This window comes from Carcharodon carcharias, chromosome 11 (assembly GCF_017639515.1).
Source record: "Carcharodon carcharias isolate sCarCar2 chromosome 11, sCarCar2.pri, whole genome shotgun sequence".
Classification (NCBI taxonomy): domain Eukaryota; kingdom Metazoa; phylum Chordata; class Chondrichthyes; order Lamniformes; family Lamnidae; genus Carcharodon; species Carcharodon carcharias.
Window position 1 is genome coordinate 82,984,303 of NC_054477.1, and position 19,964 is coordinate 83,004,266.

Below are 19,964 nucleotides of genomic sequence, written 5' to 3' on the forward strand. Positions count from 1 at the left end.
GTCTTCTGCAAATGAGCAAACAGGCATTGAAACCCACTTCAAAGAAAGAAAAACTTATTACAAACTCATAAAACTGTCAGTCCAGCAAAGCTAGCAATCCCCTTCAAGCTGTGTAAGCAACCTCCTAAAGGGCTGAATGCATTAGGCAATATTTGAGCTTGCCAATCATTCAGAATGAGACCATGTGGCAAAACAGATGCCTGATCATTTGTTCAACCTGCTTCTGTTTATACAGTTGCCAGATGGTCTGAGGAGTGAAGGCTAGAATTTCTAACAACCATGAATGGAACTAGGCTGATGTCCCAGTAAACAAAGGCCTTCTAACCTGCTGGTCTCGCCTCCATCTGCCTCTGTCTCAGCCTTGGAAGGTGGCAGCCCTGACTCTAGTCTGTATCTGACTCCCAGGTCAAAACACTGCCTTTTAGAAGTTGGGAATGCAACATCTAGAAATGATTTGGCTCACAGTTCCTGATCCGGAGACAAAAACCCAACCCGATGTTTCAGACCTGAAGCATTAACTTCATTTTTCTCTTTTCATTGTCATTTGTACATTTTTAAAATTTATTGATAGGATGAAAGAAATGCTGGCTAGGCCAACATTTATTGCCCACCCTGGGTTGCCCTTGAGAAAGTGGTGATGAGCCTCCACCTTGAACTACTGCCATTCATGTGGTGTAGTTCAATCCACAATGCTGCTAGAGAAGAATTTCTGGGATTTTGACCCAGCAACAGTCACAGAACAGCGATTATAGTTCCAAGTCAGGATGTTGTGTGACTAAGAGGAGGACATGCTGGTGGTGGTGTTCCCATGTGTCTATTGCTTTTATCTTTCTAGGTGGTAGAACCATGGGTTTGGAAGGGTCTTTTGAAGGACCCTTGGTGAGATGCTGCAGTGTATCTTGTAGCTAGTGCACACTGCTGCCACTGCATTGGTGGTGAAGGGAATGAATGTTTAAGGTGGTAGATGGGCTGCCGATCAAGTGGGCTGTCTTGTCTTGGATGGCGTCAAGTTTCTTAAATGTTGTTGGAGCAGCACTCATCCATGCAAGTAGAGTGTTTTCCATCACACTCCTGACTTGTGCCTTGCGGACAGGCTTTGGGGAGTCAGGTGGTGAGTTACTCACTACAGAATTCCCAGCCTCTGATCTGCTCTTGTAGCCACACTATTGACACTAGTAATCCAGTTAAGTTCCTGGTTACTGCCATCTTCTTAGGTAGTCCCTTAGGATTGAGAATGACCTTCTTCCACTCCAATGTGATGGGTTCTGAAATGGCTGATAGGTCCAGTGCACAATCACAGAATCTTTACAGTGCAGAAGAAGGCCATTTGGCCCATCAAGTCTGCACTGGTTCTCTGAAAGAGCTACCTAATCCCACTCCCCTGCCTAACCTCCGTAACTTTGCACATTCTTGCTTTTCAGATAGAAGTCCAATTTCCTTTTGAATACCTCGATCGAACCTGCCTCCACCAGCCTCTCAGGAAGTTCGTTCCAGACTCCAGTCACCCTCTGGGTGAAAATGTTTTTCCTCGCATCACTTTTACTCCTTTTGCCAAATATTTTGGATCCATGCCCTCTATCTAGTTCTTGAAGTTTCCTTGAATGAGAACAGTTTCTCGCTATTTACCTTGTCCATACCCCTCAGGATCATGAATACATCTATCAAGTCTCCTGTCAGCCTTCTTTTGTGCAAGGATATCAGTCCCAACCTCTCTGATCTAACCTCATAGCTACAGTTCTTCATCCCTTGAATCATTCTTATGAATCTCCTCTGTACTCTCTCCAATGCTTTCACATCCTTCCACAAGTATGGTGCTCAGAACTGAATGCAGTACTCCAAATGAGGCCTAATTAGTGTCTTATACAAGTTCAACATGACCTCCTTACTCTTGTACTCAACGCCCCTATTAATAAAGCCGAAGATACTGTATGCTTTATTAACTACTCTTTGAACATGCCCTGCCATCTTCAATGACTTATGTACATATACACAGAAGTCCCTCTGTTCCTGCACCTTCTTTAGAGTTTCTCCCTTTATTTTATACTGTCTGTCCATATTCTTCCTGCCAAAACGAATCACTTCACACTTCTCTGCATTGAACTTCATCTGCCACTTGTCTGCACAATCCACCAACATGTATATTCCCTTCTGAAGTTCAAGACTATCCTTATCACAGTTGACAATGTTTCCAATTTTTGTATCATCTGCAAGTTTTGAAATCATGCCCTGGACACCACAGCCTACGCCATTAATATATATTGGGGAGAGTAAGGGTCCCAACACTGACCCATGGGGAATGCAGCTGCAGACCTTTCTCCAATTTGAAAAACAACAATTTATCGCTACTCTCTGCTTCCTGTCACTCAACCAATTTCTTATCCAAGTGCCTACTTTCCCTTTTATTTCATGAGCTAGAATTTTGCTCACGAGTCCGTTGTGTAGCACTGTATCAGGTGCCTTTTGAAATTCGATATATACCACATCAACAGCATTGCCCTTATAAACCTTCTCTGTTACCTCCTCAAAACTCCAAGAAGTTAGTTAAACATGATTTTCCGTTAAACATGATTTTCCCTTAATCCATGCTGGCTTTCCTTAATTATCTTGCACTTGTCTATGTGACTAATGATTTTGTTCCGAACTATAGTTTCCAGAAGTTTTTGTACTACTGAAGTCAAACTGTAGTTGCTGGCTTTATCCTTGCACCTTTTTTGAACAAGGGTGTAGCATTCACAAATCTCCAGTCGTCTGGCACCACCCCTGTGTCTAAGGAAGACTGGAAGATTATCACTAGTGCCTTTGCAATTTCCACTCTCACTTCCCTCAGTACCCTTGAATGCATCTTATCCGGTCCTGATAGCTTATCAATTTTAAGTAAAATTAGCCTTTCTAAAACCTCCTCCTTCCCAATTGTAAGTTCTTCTAGTGTACCAGTTACCTCCTCTCTCATTTTGGCCTGGGTAGCATCTTCTTCCTTTGTAAAGACAGATGCAAAGTACTCATTTAATACCTCCGCTATTTCTCCTGCCTCCATGTGCAAGTGCCCTTTTTTATCCCTAATCAGCCCTACTTTTTTATCACCCTTATATTATTTATATGCTTATTGAAGACTTTGTAATTCCTTTTTATGTTAGCTGCCAGTCTCTTTTTATGCTCTCTCCTTGCTTTTCTTCTTAGTCTTTTTTTACTTCTCTGGCCCTTCTATATTCAGCCTGATTCTTCATTGTATTTTCTGACATCTGTCATAGATGCATTTCTTCTTTTCATCTCACCTCTATCTCTCTCGTCATCCAGGGCACTCTGGATTTATTTGTCCTACCTTTCCCCTTCAAGGGAATATACCTTGACATTGCCTGCAATACTTTCTATTTGATGGTAGCCCATTGTTCAGCCACCATCTTTTCTGCCAACATTTGATTCCAGCTCACATGACTCATATGCATTCTCATTCCATTGAAGTTGGCTTTCCCCCAATTAATTATCCCTGCCTTGGATTGTTCCTCGTCCTTTTCCATGGCCAACATAAACCTTATGATACAATGGTCACTGTTGCCAAAACGCTCTCCCACTGATGTTTGATCCACTTGGGCCAACTCATTCCCCAGAACCATGCCAACAGTGCCTTCCCTCTCGTTGGATCGGAAACATACTACTGCAAAAAATTATCTTGAACATGTTCCAGGAACTCATGCTCCTCTTGTACCTTTGCACTATTGGTATCCTTGTCTATATTTGAAGTCCCCCATTATAACTACTCTATAATTCTTGCACCCCTTTGTAATTTCTTCGCAATTTGTCTTTCTACATCCCTTCCACTAGTTGGTAGTCTATATTCTACACCGATCAATGTTATTACACCTTTCTCATTCCTTACCTCTAGCCGGAGAGATTCTGTCCTTGACCCCTTTGGAACACCCTCTCTCTCCAGTACTGTATTGCTATCTTTAATTAATACTGCCACTTGCCCCCATTTTTCTTCCCTTCCTGTCTCCTAAACGCCTTGTACCTAGGAATATTTAATGCCCAGTCCTGCCCTTCTTTGAGCCAGGTTTCTATTAAAGCAATAATATCATGATTCCATTTGTCAACCCGTGCCTCTAGTTCACCAGTCTTATTAACCACACTCCATGTGTTCACATGCACGCACATTAGCCCTGATTTAGGCTTTTACTTTCCCCCTTACTCTGACCCCATCTAATGAATTGCTATTGCCTACTCTAATTCTATCTACCTTGATACTACTATGTGCTTTACCCTCCTCATCAGTTAATACTTCTCTACATCCCACTGCTAGTTTCTGTCTTCTTCACTCTGAATTTCCCCTCAGGTTCCTGTACCCCTGCCAATCTTAAACCTTCCTCAAAAACACTGGCATTAGTCCCAGTCCTGTTAAGGTGTAAACCATCCTTCTTGTACAGGGCCTGCCTGCCCCAGAACTGGTTCCAATGCCTCAAATCTAAAACTCTTCCTCCTTACTCCATTTCTCCAGCAGTAACATGAAGTTACGAAACTATAACAATTTTCATAATATTATTGTGGGTTATTGTAAAGTAGGTTTATAGGGGTGGGTTTGGATGATTCTGTCTGTGTGATTTAGTTAAGTTGGAGTCAGCTACATTGCAAGGTTGAAATTATCAAAAGGAGTTAGGTGTAGAAGGGTACTTGAAATGCTAATTAATGAGTAAACATTGATGAGGTCTTAGCATTTTTTTGAAGGAAAGTTGCATTTTTAGGTAAATGAAGGAGTTGCTTGGATTTTAAAGGAATGATAGGATGTTTACAACTGGTAAGATAAGCAAGGCCAAGCGGTGTGTTTGTTTTTCCCAAAAGGAAAGAGGTCATATTGGTAACATGAAAGATTTTTATATTATGGGAAAAGTAAATTTGCAAAGACATATGGAACAATGGAATTTCCAGATTAAAGAGAGAAATATATGTGAAGGGGAATGAAAGGCGATGTTGGGGGACCATGTAAGATCCAACATGAGTGTGTGAAACAGCCTTGGGGAAGCCTCCAGCCATGTTTGCAAAAGTCTGTTGTGTCCAGTAACTAAAGTTGGAGAAAAGTCTTTGGAATTCCACTGTTGAGTGGGTGCTGTGGTAACTTGCTGGCTTGCTTTTTAAATTTTAAAATTATTTTGGACTGTTGCCTTAAACTGTAATCTTATATATGTGCTTGAAATCTTTTCTTTTGTTAACAAATTTAATTTTTAAAAATCTCTAAAGGTCTTAGTGGACTCATTACTTTTGAATTCATTGCACACATCTCGTAATAAATACAAATTGCAAAACCATTTTGATAGCGTGACCAAGCTTCCCTTGTTGATTTTGTCTGTCTGGCATACATCATCTGCCATGTTATATTATGTTGAACTGCTCAATCTTCCTATTCTTATGCTCACTAGCACGAGGCATTGGTAAGTAATCCTGAGATTACTGCTCTTGAGGTCTTGCTTTTTAATTCTCTTCCTAGCTCCCTAAAATCTGCTTTCAGGATCTCATCCCTTTTCCTACCTTGGTCCCAATCAGGACCATGAGGCTGTTCACCCTCCCCAAAAGGATCTCCTGCAGCTGTCTGTGACATCCTTGACCCTGGCACCAGGGAGGCAACATTCCATCCTAAAGTCACTTCTATGACCATAGAAACGCCTGTCTGTTCTCCTAACTATGGAATCCCCCATCACTATAGCACTTCCAGTCTTCCTCCTCCCCTCCTGTGCAACTGAGCCACCCATGGGTGCCACAAACTTGGCTCTGACTGCACTCCTCTGAGGAACCATCTCATTTACCGGTATCCAAATTGGAAAAGCAGTTAGAGAGTGGGATAGCCTGCACTACCTGCTTGTTTCTCTTGGACGCTTTGGCGGTCACCAATTCCCCTCTGCCTGTGTACTTCTTAGCTGTGGTATGACCATCTCTCTAAATGTGCTTTTCACATGTGGATAAAGGGGAGCCTGTAGACACGCTGTACTTGCATTTCCAGAATATATTTTACCAGGTGCCACATCAAAGGTTATTGCGGAAAATAAAAGCTCATGGTGTAGGGGGTAAAATATTAGTGTGAATAGAAGAATAGCTGGCTGACAGAAAACAGAGAGTATGCATAAATGGGTCTTTTTCTGATTGGCAGGTTGTGACGAATGGAGTCCCGCAGGGGTCTGTACTGGGCCTTAACTTTTTACAATTTATATAAATGACTTAAATGAGGAGAGTGAAGGCATGGTAGCTAAATTTGCAGATGACACAAAGATAAGTAGGAATGTATGTTGTGAAGAAGGCATAAGGAGGTACAGATGGATATAGATAGGTTGAGCGAATGGGCAAAAAACTGGCAGATGGAATGTAATGTAGGAAAATGTGAAGTTGTTCACTTTGGCAGGAAGAATAAAAAAAGCGGAGTATTACTAAATTGGAGAGCGGCTGCAGAATTCTGAGGTGCAAAGGGATCTAGTTGTTCCTGTGCATGAGTCATAAAAAGTTAGTATGCAGGTACAGCAAGTAATTAAGAAGGCTAATGGAATGCTATCCTTTATTAAGAGAGGAATTGAACATAAAGGTAAGGATGTTATGCTTTGATTATACAGGGTATTCGTGAGACCACATCGCCAATATTGTGTCTCCTTATTTAAAGAAGGATGTAAATGCATTGAGGTGGTTCAGAGGAGGTTTACTAGATTGATACCTGGAATGAGTGGGTTATCTTATGAGGAATGTTTAGACAGACTGGGCTTGTTTCCACTGGAGTTTAGAAGAGTGAGGGGTGACTTGATTGAAGTATATAAGATCCTGAATAGCCTTGACAAGGTGGACGTGGAAAGGATGTCTCCTCTTGTGGGTGAGTCCAGAACTACAGGACACTTTTTAAAATGAGCGGTTGCCTTTTTAGGACAAGAGATAAGGAGGAACTTTTCACTGAGGGTTGTGCGACTGTGGAACTCTCTGCCTCAGAATGTGGTGGAGGCGGGGTCATTGAATATTTTCAAGGTGGAGATCATAGATTCTTGTTAGGCAAGGGTATCAAACATTATCGGAGCTGGATAGGAATGTGGAATTCAAGACACAAACAGATCAACCATGATCTTATTGAATGGCAGAGCAGGCTCAAGGGGCCGAAAGGCCTACTTCTTCTCCTATTTCGTTTGTGTCACTTACCAGTCGTCACCTCATGCCAAGTCAAAAAAGGCCTATATTACCAACTAATCAACTTGCAGGGCTCCTGTGACGTCACTTTCAAATTTACCTGTAAACTCTCGGCTCGCTCTCTCTTTGCTGCTTTATCAGTTCTCACACCCTCCCAACTCCTGATGCTTTATGAGCTCTCTAATGTTGTTTTGTTGGCTTAATTTAATTACTTTCTTAATTAACTTAGAATAATTTCTGTATATACCACACTTCTTTCCTCCACGCGCCAAATTCCTAGCAGAACCTAATTCGTCTCGGTCTCGAGGCATAGTCTTCTGTCTTCTCATGCGCCCCTTACTGATTGTGCAGATTGAAAAGTCTGGCTCTTTTATAGACCCTCTGATTAGAGATTAGACAGTTTAGCTTCCTGCTACAGTAATTAACACCAATTGAACCAATTGCTTTCAGTTGATTGACAGTTAACTGCCAGTACCAGGCAGTTCCCTGTTTAATAAGCTAGTCTAACTTACAACCACACCAACCCCCTCCACCTCTCTGTCTCTCTATCTCTCCGCCCCCCACACACACACCTTAAACCAGCTTATATTTCAGCTCTTTCCTGGACTCGAACTCAAGTTCTGTCGAAGGGTCATGAGGACTCGAAACGTCAACTCTTTTCTTCTCCGCCGATGCTGCCAGACCTGCTGAGTTTTTCCAGGTAATTCTGTTTTTGTTTTGGATTTCCAGCATCCGCAGTTTTTTTGTTTTTACCTGTAGGTTGTTAGTTCTGTGTCGCTGTTTGATTCTCAATCTATATTTAAACCTGAAAAAGACTTGCCAGAACTTAGCACATGAACCTAATTCGCTACTCACCTGGTCTCCATCTCACTCAGGTGTAGCCGCCTGTCTCCTCGCGTGCCCCTTACTGATCTACAGACTCTGCCAAATGCAGAGCATGTGGTGTTTGAAGAGTTGGGTAGATGGGTCATTTGGAGGTTTGTGCACTTGCTCTGATGCTTGGACTTTATCTCTGCATGTTCCTGATGAAGTCTCTTGATGTGTTTGGTGCCTTTCCAAATGAGCCCTCTCCATTTTGAGCAGTTACAAGCCAGGGTCCCCCAAGAGCAGTGGGTATGTTTGACCTCTTTAGGGATGCTTTGAGAGCACCCCTAAAGTGTGCCTGCTATCATCCTGGGAGTCTTCTGGCTACTGAGTTCTGAGTAGCGCAATTGCTTCGTGAGTCTGGTGTCAGGCATATGAGCTACATGTCCTGCCCAGCGGAGATAGTTGGAGTGATTAGCACTTCGATGCTGGGCAAGTTGGCTTGGGAGAGGATGCTGATTTGGACGGCCTCTCTTGCCACCAGATTTTGAGGATCTTGTGAATGCATTGCTGGTGCTACTTCTCCAGTGCTTTGAGGTGCTTGCTATAGGTTGTCCAAGTCTCTGAAGCATATAGGAATGTGGGTTCACTGCTGCCCTGTAAACCATGATCTTATTCTTGGGTTTGAGATCCTCATCCTCAAATATCTTTACTTAGTTGGTTGAAGGCTGAGCTGGCACATTGGAGGTGATGATGAATTTCGTCACCAATGCCTGCCTTCGTCGAGTGGAGGCTCCAAAGATATGGAAAAAAGCCCACATTTTCCAGGATCTCCCTGTTAATCAATAGGGGGTGGTATTTTATTGTGGGAGCTCCTTCTTTGTTTTCTTCCTGTACTGTGAAAAAGTATATAGTGTGTTAATTTAACAAGTCTGCTATTACCTTATTATCTAGTAAAGTCTTATCTCCAACTGCCTTTAAAGAGCTTACCTTCACCCCTTCTCTTAGTGTATTCATAAACTCTTTTACTGCTAGTCTTGATATCTCTTGTAATTTTTTTTCATATTCCATTTTGCATCTCATTACTTTCTTTGTTTTTTTTTAGCTCGCTTTGTTGGATTTCTACTTTTCTCTGCATTTGTGTAAGCCTTTGCTTTCAGAATGATACTGTCACCTACCTTGACTATGGTTGCTTAACTGTACGAGTGAAGCTTTTGCCTTCTATGATATGTACTATTTTTGTATTGCACCAAAATTTTTGAATACTTCCAATTGTTTGTATATTTTACCCATTAGCAGTAGCCAGTTTACTGTGGTCAGTTTATTTTTTCACCCTTTAGTTACAGTTAAAGCCCTGGTTTTGTGATTTTGCAACTCCCTTTCTTACATTGTACCAAACTCAGTCATATTACACTCGCTATTCACAAGGTGCTCCCTTACTGTCAGATTGTTAATTAATTCTGGTTCATTACACCTCAGTGTGTTGATCTCACGTTTTGTTGATTGAAGAACACATTGTTCCAGAAATGTCTCAAATGCATTCTAGAAATCATTATTATCACTGTTTGAGCTATTCTGCTTTTCCCAGTTTGTGAAAATTAAAATCTCCCATTATACCCATGTTGTTTCTATGCATGCTTTGTGGATCTCCATGTTAATGAATTATCAGGAGGTCTGTAAAGGACTCCCAGCTGAGTATTCTATCCTTTACTCTTCCTTGGCTCTATTCATACTACTTCTGCTGCCTGTCCACCCTGCCTGAAATTCTTTCTCTCCGCTACTGTATTTGTGCCCTTTTAAAAAATATTGTTATTCCTCCTTCATCCATAAAATTCCCCGTACTGCCTATCCTGACCTTTTTCTTTATTGTGCAACAATTATTTACCTATTTCCAGTGCTAATGATTCATCTTTAATAAGTTTTGATTATCAAATGGATTTAAGTTGATTTAGTTACTTTTTATTGCTGTCTACTTTAACCTATTTCTTATTTCTTTCTCTTAGCATCAATTTTTATTTAATTTGTGATATTATAATAACACGGATATTTATATAGTGTTTTAACATAGAAGAAGTCCCAATGCTGTATCACAGGAGCGTTATCAGACAAAATTTGACACCAAGCCTCAGAAGGGGATATTAGGGCTGATGGCCCAAGAGGTATAGTTTAAAGAGCATTTTAAAAGAGAAAAGAGAGGTTTAGGAAGAGAATTCCACAGCTCAGGACCTTGGCAGCTGAAAGCACAGCTGCCAATGTTGGAGTGATTAAAACTGGGATGCTCAAGAGGCCAGGATTCGAGGAGTGCAGCTATCTTGGAAGGATTTGTAAACAAAGATGAAGATTTTAAAATAGAAGCATTGCTTAACCAAGAACCATTGTAGTCAGTGAGCACAGAGGTGATGGGTAAATGGGACTTGTGTGAGTTAGGATGTGGGCAGCAAGTTTTGGATGGTCTCAAGTCTATGGAGGGTAGGTGGGAGGTTGGATGGGAGAAAATTGGAATAGTCAAGCTTAGAGGTAGCAAAGACATGGATTAAGGTTTCAGTGTCAGATGAGCTGAGACAGAGCAGAGGGCAATGTTACTGAGAGTTACTGAGGTGGTCATAATGATGATGTGAATGTGTAGTCAGAAGCTCCTCTTGGAGTTAAGTATGATATCAAGGCTGCAAGCAGTCCAGTTCAGCCCCTGACAATTGCCAGAGAGAGGGATGAAGTCAGTAGCTAGGCAATGGAGTTTGTGGCAGAGACTAAACACACTGACTTTGGTCTTCTCAATATTCAGTTGGCAATTCTATTGCCTAAACCAATAATTAAATTGGCCTTTTAGCAAGTTCCATTCATTCCAACTTTGAAGAAAGATGTGCTTGTTCGATTGCACTGAAAAAATTCAGAACATGCTTCATGGGCAAAGATTCTGTGCAGAAGATCAGGGTAGCTCCAACTCAATCCCCAATTTGTGCTGAGTTGGCTACTCTCAGCCAGAGAGGTTGTGGGGGGAGCAAAGTAATTGTCTTCAGTATGCCACCCACACAAGAAAGAGAACCAGCCTGGGTTCCAACTTAACACTTGGGGCAGAATATTATGACAGCGGGGTTTTAGGTTCCCGCTGTTGTCAATGGGATTTATAACAGCCCATCGCATTTTATGATCCCGTCCCCACCGAAATGGGGCTGTAAACTTCTGCCCTTGTTATTCAGACACCCCAGCTGGAAATTGCACATGTGCTGATGAGGAGAGGTTTGCTGCAATGTCCTAGTGAAGGAATAGCTAGCCTGAAGATACTATCTAAGCTCACAATTGTCCACTTGAATGAGGTGCCATTGAATTGTCAGCACTCATGGAATTGTAGAAACCTGACGAATCAGTGCCTTTAGGAAAGAAGTTTGAAAAAAGTTCCAGTGCTGATTGTCAACTGTGGATTAAAAGAACGATTTTCTTCAGGTTTTATTTGCCAACGGTGAGGCACTCATTCTTCCCTTAATATCGCAAGCAGAGTGGTTCCCATACTTCTGTTGTTGAAAGACTTCTTTTTCAAATAGATTAGTAATTATAGGACCCCTTTCTAAATTATGATACCATATGAAAGTGCAGCATGTAAATAATCATTTAATAATTACTTAAAGAAAACAGAGACTCCTTTGATTTTAAGTATGTAGCATTATAATATAACCTCCCCTCACTTGAGCAGGGCTGCCAGCAGCATCCTTGGTAACTACGGCTCTATCTGGCCATCTTCCTGCTGCTCTCAATGCTCCTCCCCACTTTGCTGCGTATGTGGTGGCCGCATTCCACTCCCACCTCACCGCTTGCACCAAGCCAGCCTAAAGGCACTGCTCATTCACTTATCTTGACCACAGTGCCCTCTGACCACAGCACCCTAGGTGATCACTCATGTCACCCACCCATAAGGCTAGCTCTGTTCAGTAGGAGCTTTCAGATTATTTTGCAGATCCCCTGGAAAGTCTCCACTGACCCCCAGTTTGAGAACCACTGACTAGCACTATTTGAGAAAAACATAAATACTAATAAGCCCAATGGGATTAAATACTATTGTGATATTATTGCCAGTTGTTAGTGCATTCATTTTTGAAATTGTTTTTGTTTGACAGCTGCAAGGAAGAAAAAATTGTTTGCCAGTATTCATGATGCCGTTAAAGCCAGTGATGTGGAGGAGCTTGAGCTGATGGTGAAAAATGGAGCCAGCATTAATGAAGTTGATCCCATTCACAAATTCACTCCATTGCAATGGGCAGTGCATTCAGATAGTTTAGAGGTGAGGAGCTATTTTCATCTGTAAAGTCAATACATATAGATCATTTAAATGAGGCTCTATACCACAGATTTTTGTCAGTGGATTGGATGTAACAGCTGGCAGCCGAGTTTTCCAGAGTTTCGGTAACCTCACAGCTACAGGGAAACGGGAGCTGCTGGATCCAGCAGACAAGTGTTTTGCCCATCCTGCTTACGAGCCAGGGCAAGCAGGAGTGCTTCCCTGGTGCCTCAGGCAAACCAGCCATGATCTACTGCCCTGTGATTGGCCGACAGCCTATGATCACAGTCGCATTTCCCCCTCCACTGCCCCGCCCCCGCGATCTCTTACCTTCGCTCGTCAGCCAATCTCTTCCCTCTTCCCCTCCAGCCAATTGTTCTCCCTCTCTTCAGGCACCCACCAACTCCCATCCGACTAATCATTTACTACATTTCCAGGTTTCCCAGGAGACCTAATCCCTTCCCCACTTCCTTGTAAATTTTGGGGCCAAAGAGTCAGAAACAAACTGCAAGGCAGACACTATAAAAAAAAATGTGAGAGAATCATAAAGAGTGGAGACACAAGAAAAACATGAGGGAGGCAGAAATAATTGCAGAGTGGGAGTTAAACAGAGACTGTTATAAGAAACGTTTATCTTTACTTTTGCCAGCATACAGTTAATGTTGAACCAGTAATCCTGCTGTGCCTTATTCATTCCCATTCTCCTGAGTGTCTTTTTTTTCCAAATTTCTGACTAATGGTGGGAAGGTGTGAAGGTAATTCCTAGCTTTACATTTACTAACACATAGATACACCGAGACGCTGAAAAGGGTGAGTGAGAGAGGGGCAGGAATCAGGCTTATTGTCTGTTTATTTAAAAAAAAGGCTATCTTATAAAATATGTTCAGGATTTTGAAGATTCTACAAAATTTTCAATCTCAGCTTTGTCAGTCTATTAATTGTTAAATGATACTAATTTTAATCATCATCTAGATATTTGAAAAGCAGCCTTATCATAAATTTAAAACATAGCAATCCTAATCATATTTGATTTAAAAGAGCAGCACATTACAGTTTGGTTTCTGTGTTACAGTGCCTGCACTGGTTGCTATGGCATGGTGCGGATATGACTGATGTCACTTCCAGGGGTTGGACAGCAGCACATATCGCAGCCATCAGGGGTCATGATGCCTGTATGCAGGTAAATTAATTTTGTTATTGTATTCTTCTGTACCAAAATAAATATTTTAATCAGTGCAGAAGTTTGAAATAATTTAATTTAGTCTCTAGTATATAGTACAAGTATTTTTCTATTAAGCTAAAGTATTGGAGAGGGGAGGAGGATGACTGAATAGAGCAGTGCTTTTTCACATAAAGAAATTTTATTTCAAATCCAGTGGACTGTTGGGATGAAGATCACCTCTCTTCACTGGCCGTAAGGGTTCTACAACATTTATTTTTAATTCTTGTCTGTAAGCAGCATCATTGAAATCAACTAATTGGAGCTCAACTTGAATCAGTACAGTAAATTTCCGATGAGTCAAACTCTGGTGATACGAAATTCCACTTGTGTTGAAGTTATCAACCATTCCAGCTGGCAGAGTAACAAAACCTATACAATGAAGCCTGTGATTATCTGAAATTCCACAGCGGTCAATATGTGTTAGCTGAACTTTCTTCGGCATCAGCAAGAGAAAATCAGGGGGCATGACTGTGCTAACCAGTCAGAGCGGAGTGGTTGGACCTACACGCACTCAAATTTCTCTGTGGAGCAACTTGCAAAGCATGCGAGTATGGCAAAACTTGTGGGAAAATTAAAAGTACTGCTGAAAAAAGAGATACTTCGAAGCTTTCTGTCTTACTCAGGGCACTTTGCAAGAATACCAATATAAGGGGAAAACAAGCAAGGTACTGGTTTGTTATACCATATGAGAAAAGAGTGCAGATTGGTTGGCAAGTGGACTCTGATTTCTAGAGGCCATGAAAAATGCTCCAATCATGGTGACTGACAGTTAACTGCCAAGCATTGTTTGAAATTTAAACCAGGCAGCTTGACCCTGATTGGTCAAGGCATTGCCCTGAGGAATGAGTCAGCGAATGATTGTCACTTCTTTTGTTTAGCTGAAACAGGCACAATATGTGTACATGTTCTTTCTGTCTGCAAAGAACAGAGCCCTGTGTATTAATATATGTAGCTTCCAGTACACACACATGCATAACACTGTGAGCCTGACTGACAATCTTAAATTGGTTATCAGTGTAATTCTTGGCACACTGAGGATTATTTAGCCAATATTGTCCAATTGTGGAATGATATCTAATGTTGGACACTGTGTTTTGAGTTTTGCAAGCACGGGCTAGTTGGGAATGGTCTGTACCTTGCCCGTTGTGAACAGTGGCAGGGACATGCTATTTGATATGATCCTCCAGACCTTGGGACGTATGACCTTCATACCCAGCATCACATTGGCACTGAATTTCAGATACCACATTACTCATTTGGGTGATAAGCAGAACATCTTTTTGGCTTGATGTACCAAGCAATCAGAGTCTACTTGTCAACCAATCAGCACTCTTTTCTCATACAGTATAAATTGTTTTTTTCTGTTTATATTAGTACTCTTGCATAGTGTCCTGATGAGTGCAAGATTGAGTGGACTGAGTGTGTGACCTCAATGGAGTTTTAGTTTGGTGAGGGAAACTTAAATATCTTTCTAAAAATCTAATATTGTTTGTATTTAACATTTAAATGCAAGTACTGTTTAACTGCAAGTACTGTTTTGTATGGGTTCCCCTTTTCCCTCAGAGACCCTCTCCACACTCAAGTTCGTGACACCAGATTCACAAGTGTATGGCTTGAACAGAATGACCAGTGGGACAAGTTTCTTCTAATAATTCACAATTGCTTTATTGAATCACTCGCAGTACAAAACTCAAAATGTAAAACAACCTATTCCCTGTATCCGACACAAAGTCACCATGACTCGGTTAAAACTTAGAAAAAACACAGGCAAAACACCATGTCCTGTTCTGAAACCTTAAGAAAAAACCCTCAGACCAATATCACCAAGATATGGCTGAAACAAGTTACAAGGTACTGGTAAAAAACATAAAATTTTCTCCCCAAGCCTCCAAAAAAACCCTCAGACCAATATCACTATGATTTGGCTGAAATTTACAATCCCCAACCAGTTGGTCTGTCCGGTGTAGACTGTAGGCCTGAGCCAAAGTGAATAAATTCGACCTTTCTTCTTGACTGCAGCCCAAAACCTCAGGCCAGTATCACCACGGTATGGCTGAAAACACTCTCAATGCCCAACATCGCTGGTTGCAAAAAGGAATCATGTAATTGTAGCACTTTATGACCTATAGTGAATGCAAATTGTTTTTAGGCCACTTCAAATAGGTGAAATTATTAGACTTAAAACAGGTAGATACATTTGTTTTTTCCTTTGTTTACCTTCTATTCCTATCAAGACCATGGACCAAAACACTTCTATAAGATCACCAAAGTGACCTCAGCATTTCAGCATTCAATGCAGTTTGTGCATGTAATACAGGATGAATTCCATACTAACAACAGAACACAGCCATGCTGGATTATGTCCATGCGAAGTGAAGCAAAGGACTATGGCAATGCTTTACAAACTATTTTGGCCCTTTCGGTGAAAACTGTAGGTCCATTGAGCCAAGTTGACCCTTCCTGACCCCCCTCCTTGGCTGCAGCCCAGATGCTCTGATCTGCTTTGCTTTTATAATAATTTAACTCAGACATGTCAAAACATATTTCCTGTTGTTCCAATGTCCCTCTAGTTGATTCCATGCAAAGTCCAGACAACTGTCATCAGTGACTGCTGGTTGAAACAATACAGGGTTTTCTATGGAAGTTGTATCCAGACCAATATTATCAGTTCCCATTGTATGAGCAATTCTGCTGTTTGAAGTGGCACAGTAACAGCACCTGGTTCCAAAGTTAATGAGAGTTTGAATGCCCCTATTCCAGTACTATTATCTGAGGTAAAAGCAAAAACCTGCGGATGCTGGAAATCCAAAACACAAATAAAAATACCTGGAAAAACTCAGCAGATCTGGCAGCATCTGCGGAGAGGAACACATTTAACATTTCGAGTCCATATGACTCTTCAACAGAACTAAATAAAAATAGAAAAGAGGTGAAATATAAGCTGGTTTAAGGGGGAAGTGTGGTGGGGGGTGGGACAGGTATAGCTGGATAGAGGGCCAGTGATAGGTGGAGGTAACCAAAAGATGTAATAGACAAAAGGACAAAAAGGTGTTGAAGGTGGTGATATTATCTAAGGAATGTGCTAATTAAGGGTAGAAAGCAGGACAAGCAAGGTACAGGTGGCTCTAGTGGGGGTGGGGAGGGCTAAAGGGAAGGGATCGAAATAGGCTAAAAGGTAGGGATAAAACAATGGATGCAAATACATTTAAAAATAATGGAAATAGGTGGGAAAAGAAAAATCTATATAAGTTATTGGACAAAAAAGGGGGGATTGGAAAGGAGGTAGGGGTAGGAGAGAGTTCATGATCTAAAATTGTTGAACTCAATATTCAGTCCGGAAGGCTGTAAAGTGCCTAGTCGGAAGATGAGCTGCTGTTCCTCCAATTTGCGTTGAGCTTCACTGGAACAATGCAGCAGGCCAAGGACGGACATGAGGGCATGAGAGCAGGGTGGAGTGTTGAAATGGCAAGCGACAGGGAGGTCTGGGTCATGCTTGCGGACAGACCGAAGGTGTTCTGCAAAGCGGTCACCCAGTCTGCGTTTGGTCTCTCCAGTGTAGAGGAAACTGCATTGGGAGCAACGAATGCAATAAACTAAAATGTTGCTTCACTTGAAAGGATTGTTCGGGCTGTTGGACGGTGAGGAGAGGGGAAGTAAAGGGGCAGGTGTTGCACCTTCTGCAGTTGCATGGGAAGGTGCCAAGGGAGGGGGTTGAGGTATAGGGGGTGATGGAGGAGTGGACCAGGGTGTCCCGGAGGGAATGATCCCTGCTAAATGCCGTTGGATGGGTGAAGGGAAGATGTGTTTGGTGGTGGCATCATGCTGGAGTTGGCGGAAATGGTGGAGGATGATCCTTTGAATGCAGAGGCTGGTGGGGTGATAAGTGAGGACAAGGGGGACCCTATTATGGTTCTGGGAGGGAGAGGAAAGTGTGAGGCGCAAGAGATGGACCTGACACGGTTGAGGGCCCTGTCAACTACCGTGGGTGGAAAATCTCGGTTAAAGAAGAAGGAAGACATATCAGAGGAACTGTTTTTGAAAGTGGCATCATCAGAACAGATACGACGGAGGAGAAGGGACTGAGAGCATGGGATGGAGCCCTTACAGGAAGCGGGGTGTGAGGAGCTGTAGTTGAGGTAGCTGTGGGAGTCGGTAGGCTTGTAATGAATATTGGTGGACAGCCTATCACCAGAAATTGAGACAGAGAGGTCAAGGAAGGGAAGGGAAGTGTCTGAGATGAACCATGTGAAAATGATGGAGAGGTGGAAATTGGAAGCAAAGTTAATACATTTTCCAGGTCCAGACGAGAGCATGAAGTAGCACCGAAGCAATAATCGATGTACCGGAGAAAGAGTTGTGGGAGGGGGCCGGAGTAGGACTGGAACAAGGAATGTTCCACATACCCCATAAAGAGACAGTTTAGTCTGTGGTGGTTGAATAATTCCTTGAGTATATTGTATTGATGATATGCCCTTTGTGCCATTGTATTGGGTAATCAGGCCTTCTTGATTGCATTAGCTGATGGCAGGTAATGGCATTTATCTGGTACCATTGTTTCCTGATAGCAGTCAGTCAATGTCCAAACTCTTTTGGTGAGTCACTGTGTTTTCACTAAATGTCTGAATTAACCCCATTGCTGCCCAGCCCTGTACTGCTGACTGCAGCTTGTCTTTTTTTGAAATTTATAGTTCCATAAATATCCCAGTTGGAGGGGATTTCGATCCTACAGTTTAATTGCAAGTTCAGTTTAACTGCAAATGCTGTTTAAACTCTTAAGTCTCATCCAGGGGCCTAAGCAAGGAGATAGAAGCTATCCACTGACAGCAGCTGAAATAGTTAATTAAGAAAACTAGAGACCAGCACTGAGTGTGCAACCTCAACGGAGTGTGAGAGCTTGGTGAGCTGAGGAAGTTTGATGAGGTGGGGAGGGAGGTGCTCTTTTGCTTTTTCTAACTTTGTAGGCACTGGTTCTTGCTCTACTACAGGGGAAGAAGCGAGCTGTTTGGTGATTATCTGGTATGTGGTCAAGGTCTGTTCTATTCCTAAGGTTTAAAATAGTACAGGAATTTGTGTTAAGATTAATAAATATATAAAAGAAAATAAATAATTGAATAAAATAATTAAGTAATTAATTAAAGCACATAAGTATGGCAGGATTGATGATGTGTCATAGCTGCAGCAAATGGGAGCTCCTGGGTACTAGTGTGATCCAAGGCAAACACGTCAGCAGTAAGTGTCTGCAGCTTGAGGTGGCAGGCATTGGGCAGGCAACATAGCCGCCTGGATTGTCAGCTCAGAGCCATTGAACTGGAGGCTGAGCTGCAGATACTGCGACACATCAGGAAGGAGAAAAGTTACTTGGATGCTTTGTACTAGGAGGTGGCCACACCCTTTAGGATAGGATTCCCTGATTTGGAAAGTGGTGAGGGACAGGAGGGTGTGACTGTAGCTGAGGCATGTAAGGGGACCCAGATGGTAGGAGCCTCAGCCTCTGTAATTGTCCAACAGGTTTGAGGTTCTTTCAGCTTGTTTGGGTTAGAGTGGGGGCTGCAGGGTGGATGAGCTGACTGACCATGGCACAATGGTACAGGAAACCATTCAACTGGGGGGAGCACAAAGGAATGTAGTGGTTGTAGGGGACAGTATAGTGAGGGGGATTGACATTATCCTCTATTGCAAGGAGCAAGAACCAGACGGCTATGTTGCCTGCCCGGTGCTAGGGTTCAGGACATTTGCTCAGGGCTGGAGAGGAACTTGCAGTGGGAGGGGGAGGATCCAGTGGTCCTGGTCCATGTAAGTACCAACGACATAGGCAGGATGAGGAAGGAGCCTCTGCATAGTTAGCATGAAGAGCTAGACACCAAACTAAGAAGCAGGAATTTGTGTTAAGATTAGTAAATATATAAAAGAAAATAAATAATTGAATAAAATAATTAAGTAATTAATTAAAGCATATAAGTATGGCAGGTAATAATTTTTAGATTTTAATTTTAATAATTAAGGTAATAATTTCTTGATTATCATCTGAGCCACATGCAAATTGGCACAGGACAAATCAGATTAGAGAAATTAATGTATGGCTCAAAGACTGGTGTGGGAGAAGTGGGTTTTGGTTTGTGGAGCACTGGCACTAGTACCTGGGAAAGTTGGATCTGTACTGTTGGGACAGTCTACACCTCAACCGTGCTGGGGCTGGTGTCCTCACAAGCTGCGTAACTATGGAAGTAGGGTTTTAAACTGAATAGTGGGGACAAGGGGTCGAATTTGGGAAGATGTGGGAAACCAAAGAGTAGAGACAAGGCAAGAGAGAAAGGTAATAATCTGGGAAATGATAAATAGACTGTGACAGGAAGGGACAGAGAGTACAAATCTAAGAGTAATTTAGCAGATAAGGCTAGATGCTACTAAAATAATAGAAGGACTAAACTAAAGGTTCTATATCTAAATGGACGTAGTGTTGGAAACAAAACAGATGAACTGATAGTGCAAATAGAACTAAATAAGTAGTATCTGATAGCCATTGTAGAG

The 19,964-nt window shown here is 42.0% G+C and overlaps 1 protein-coding gene across 2 annotated transcripts in view; it reads left to right on the forward strand.

Annotated features, from left to right (window-relative positions):
- The window catches only part of LOC121284348 (ankyrin repeat domain-containing protein 42-like), a 59,677-nt gene that overhangs the window by 11,143 nt on the left and 28,570 nt on the right, over positions 1–19,964 (forward strand). For both annotated transcript variants that reach the window (XM_041199759.1, XM_041199761.1), the window contains exons 2-3: positions 12,054–12,217; positions 13,287–13,394. In XM_041199759.1, coding sequence (XP_041055693.1) covers positions 12,054–12,217; positions 13,287–13,394 — 272 coding nt within the window. The remainder of the gene's footprint in view (positions 1–12,053; positions 12,218–13,286; positions 13,395–19,964) is intronic.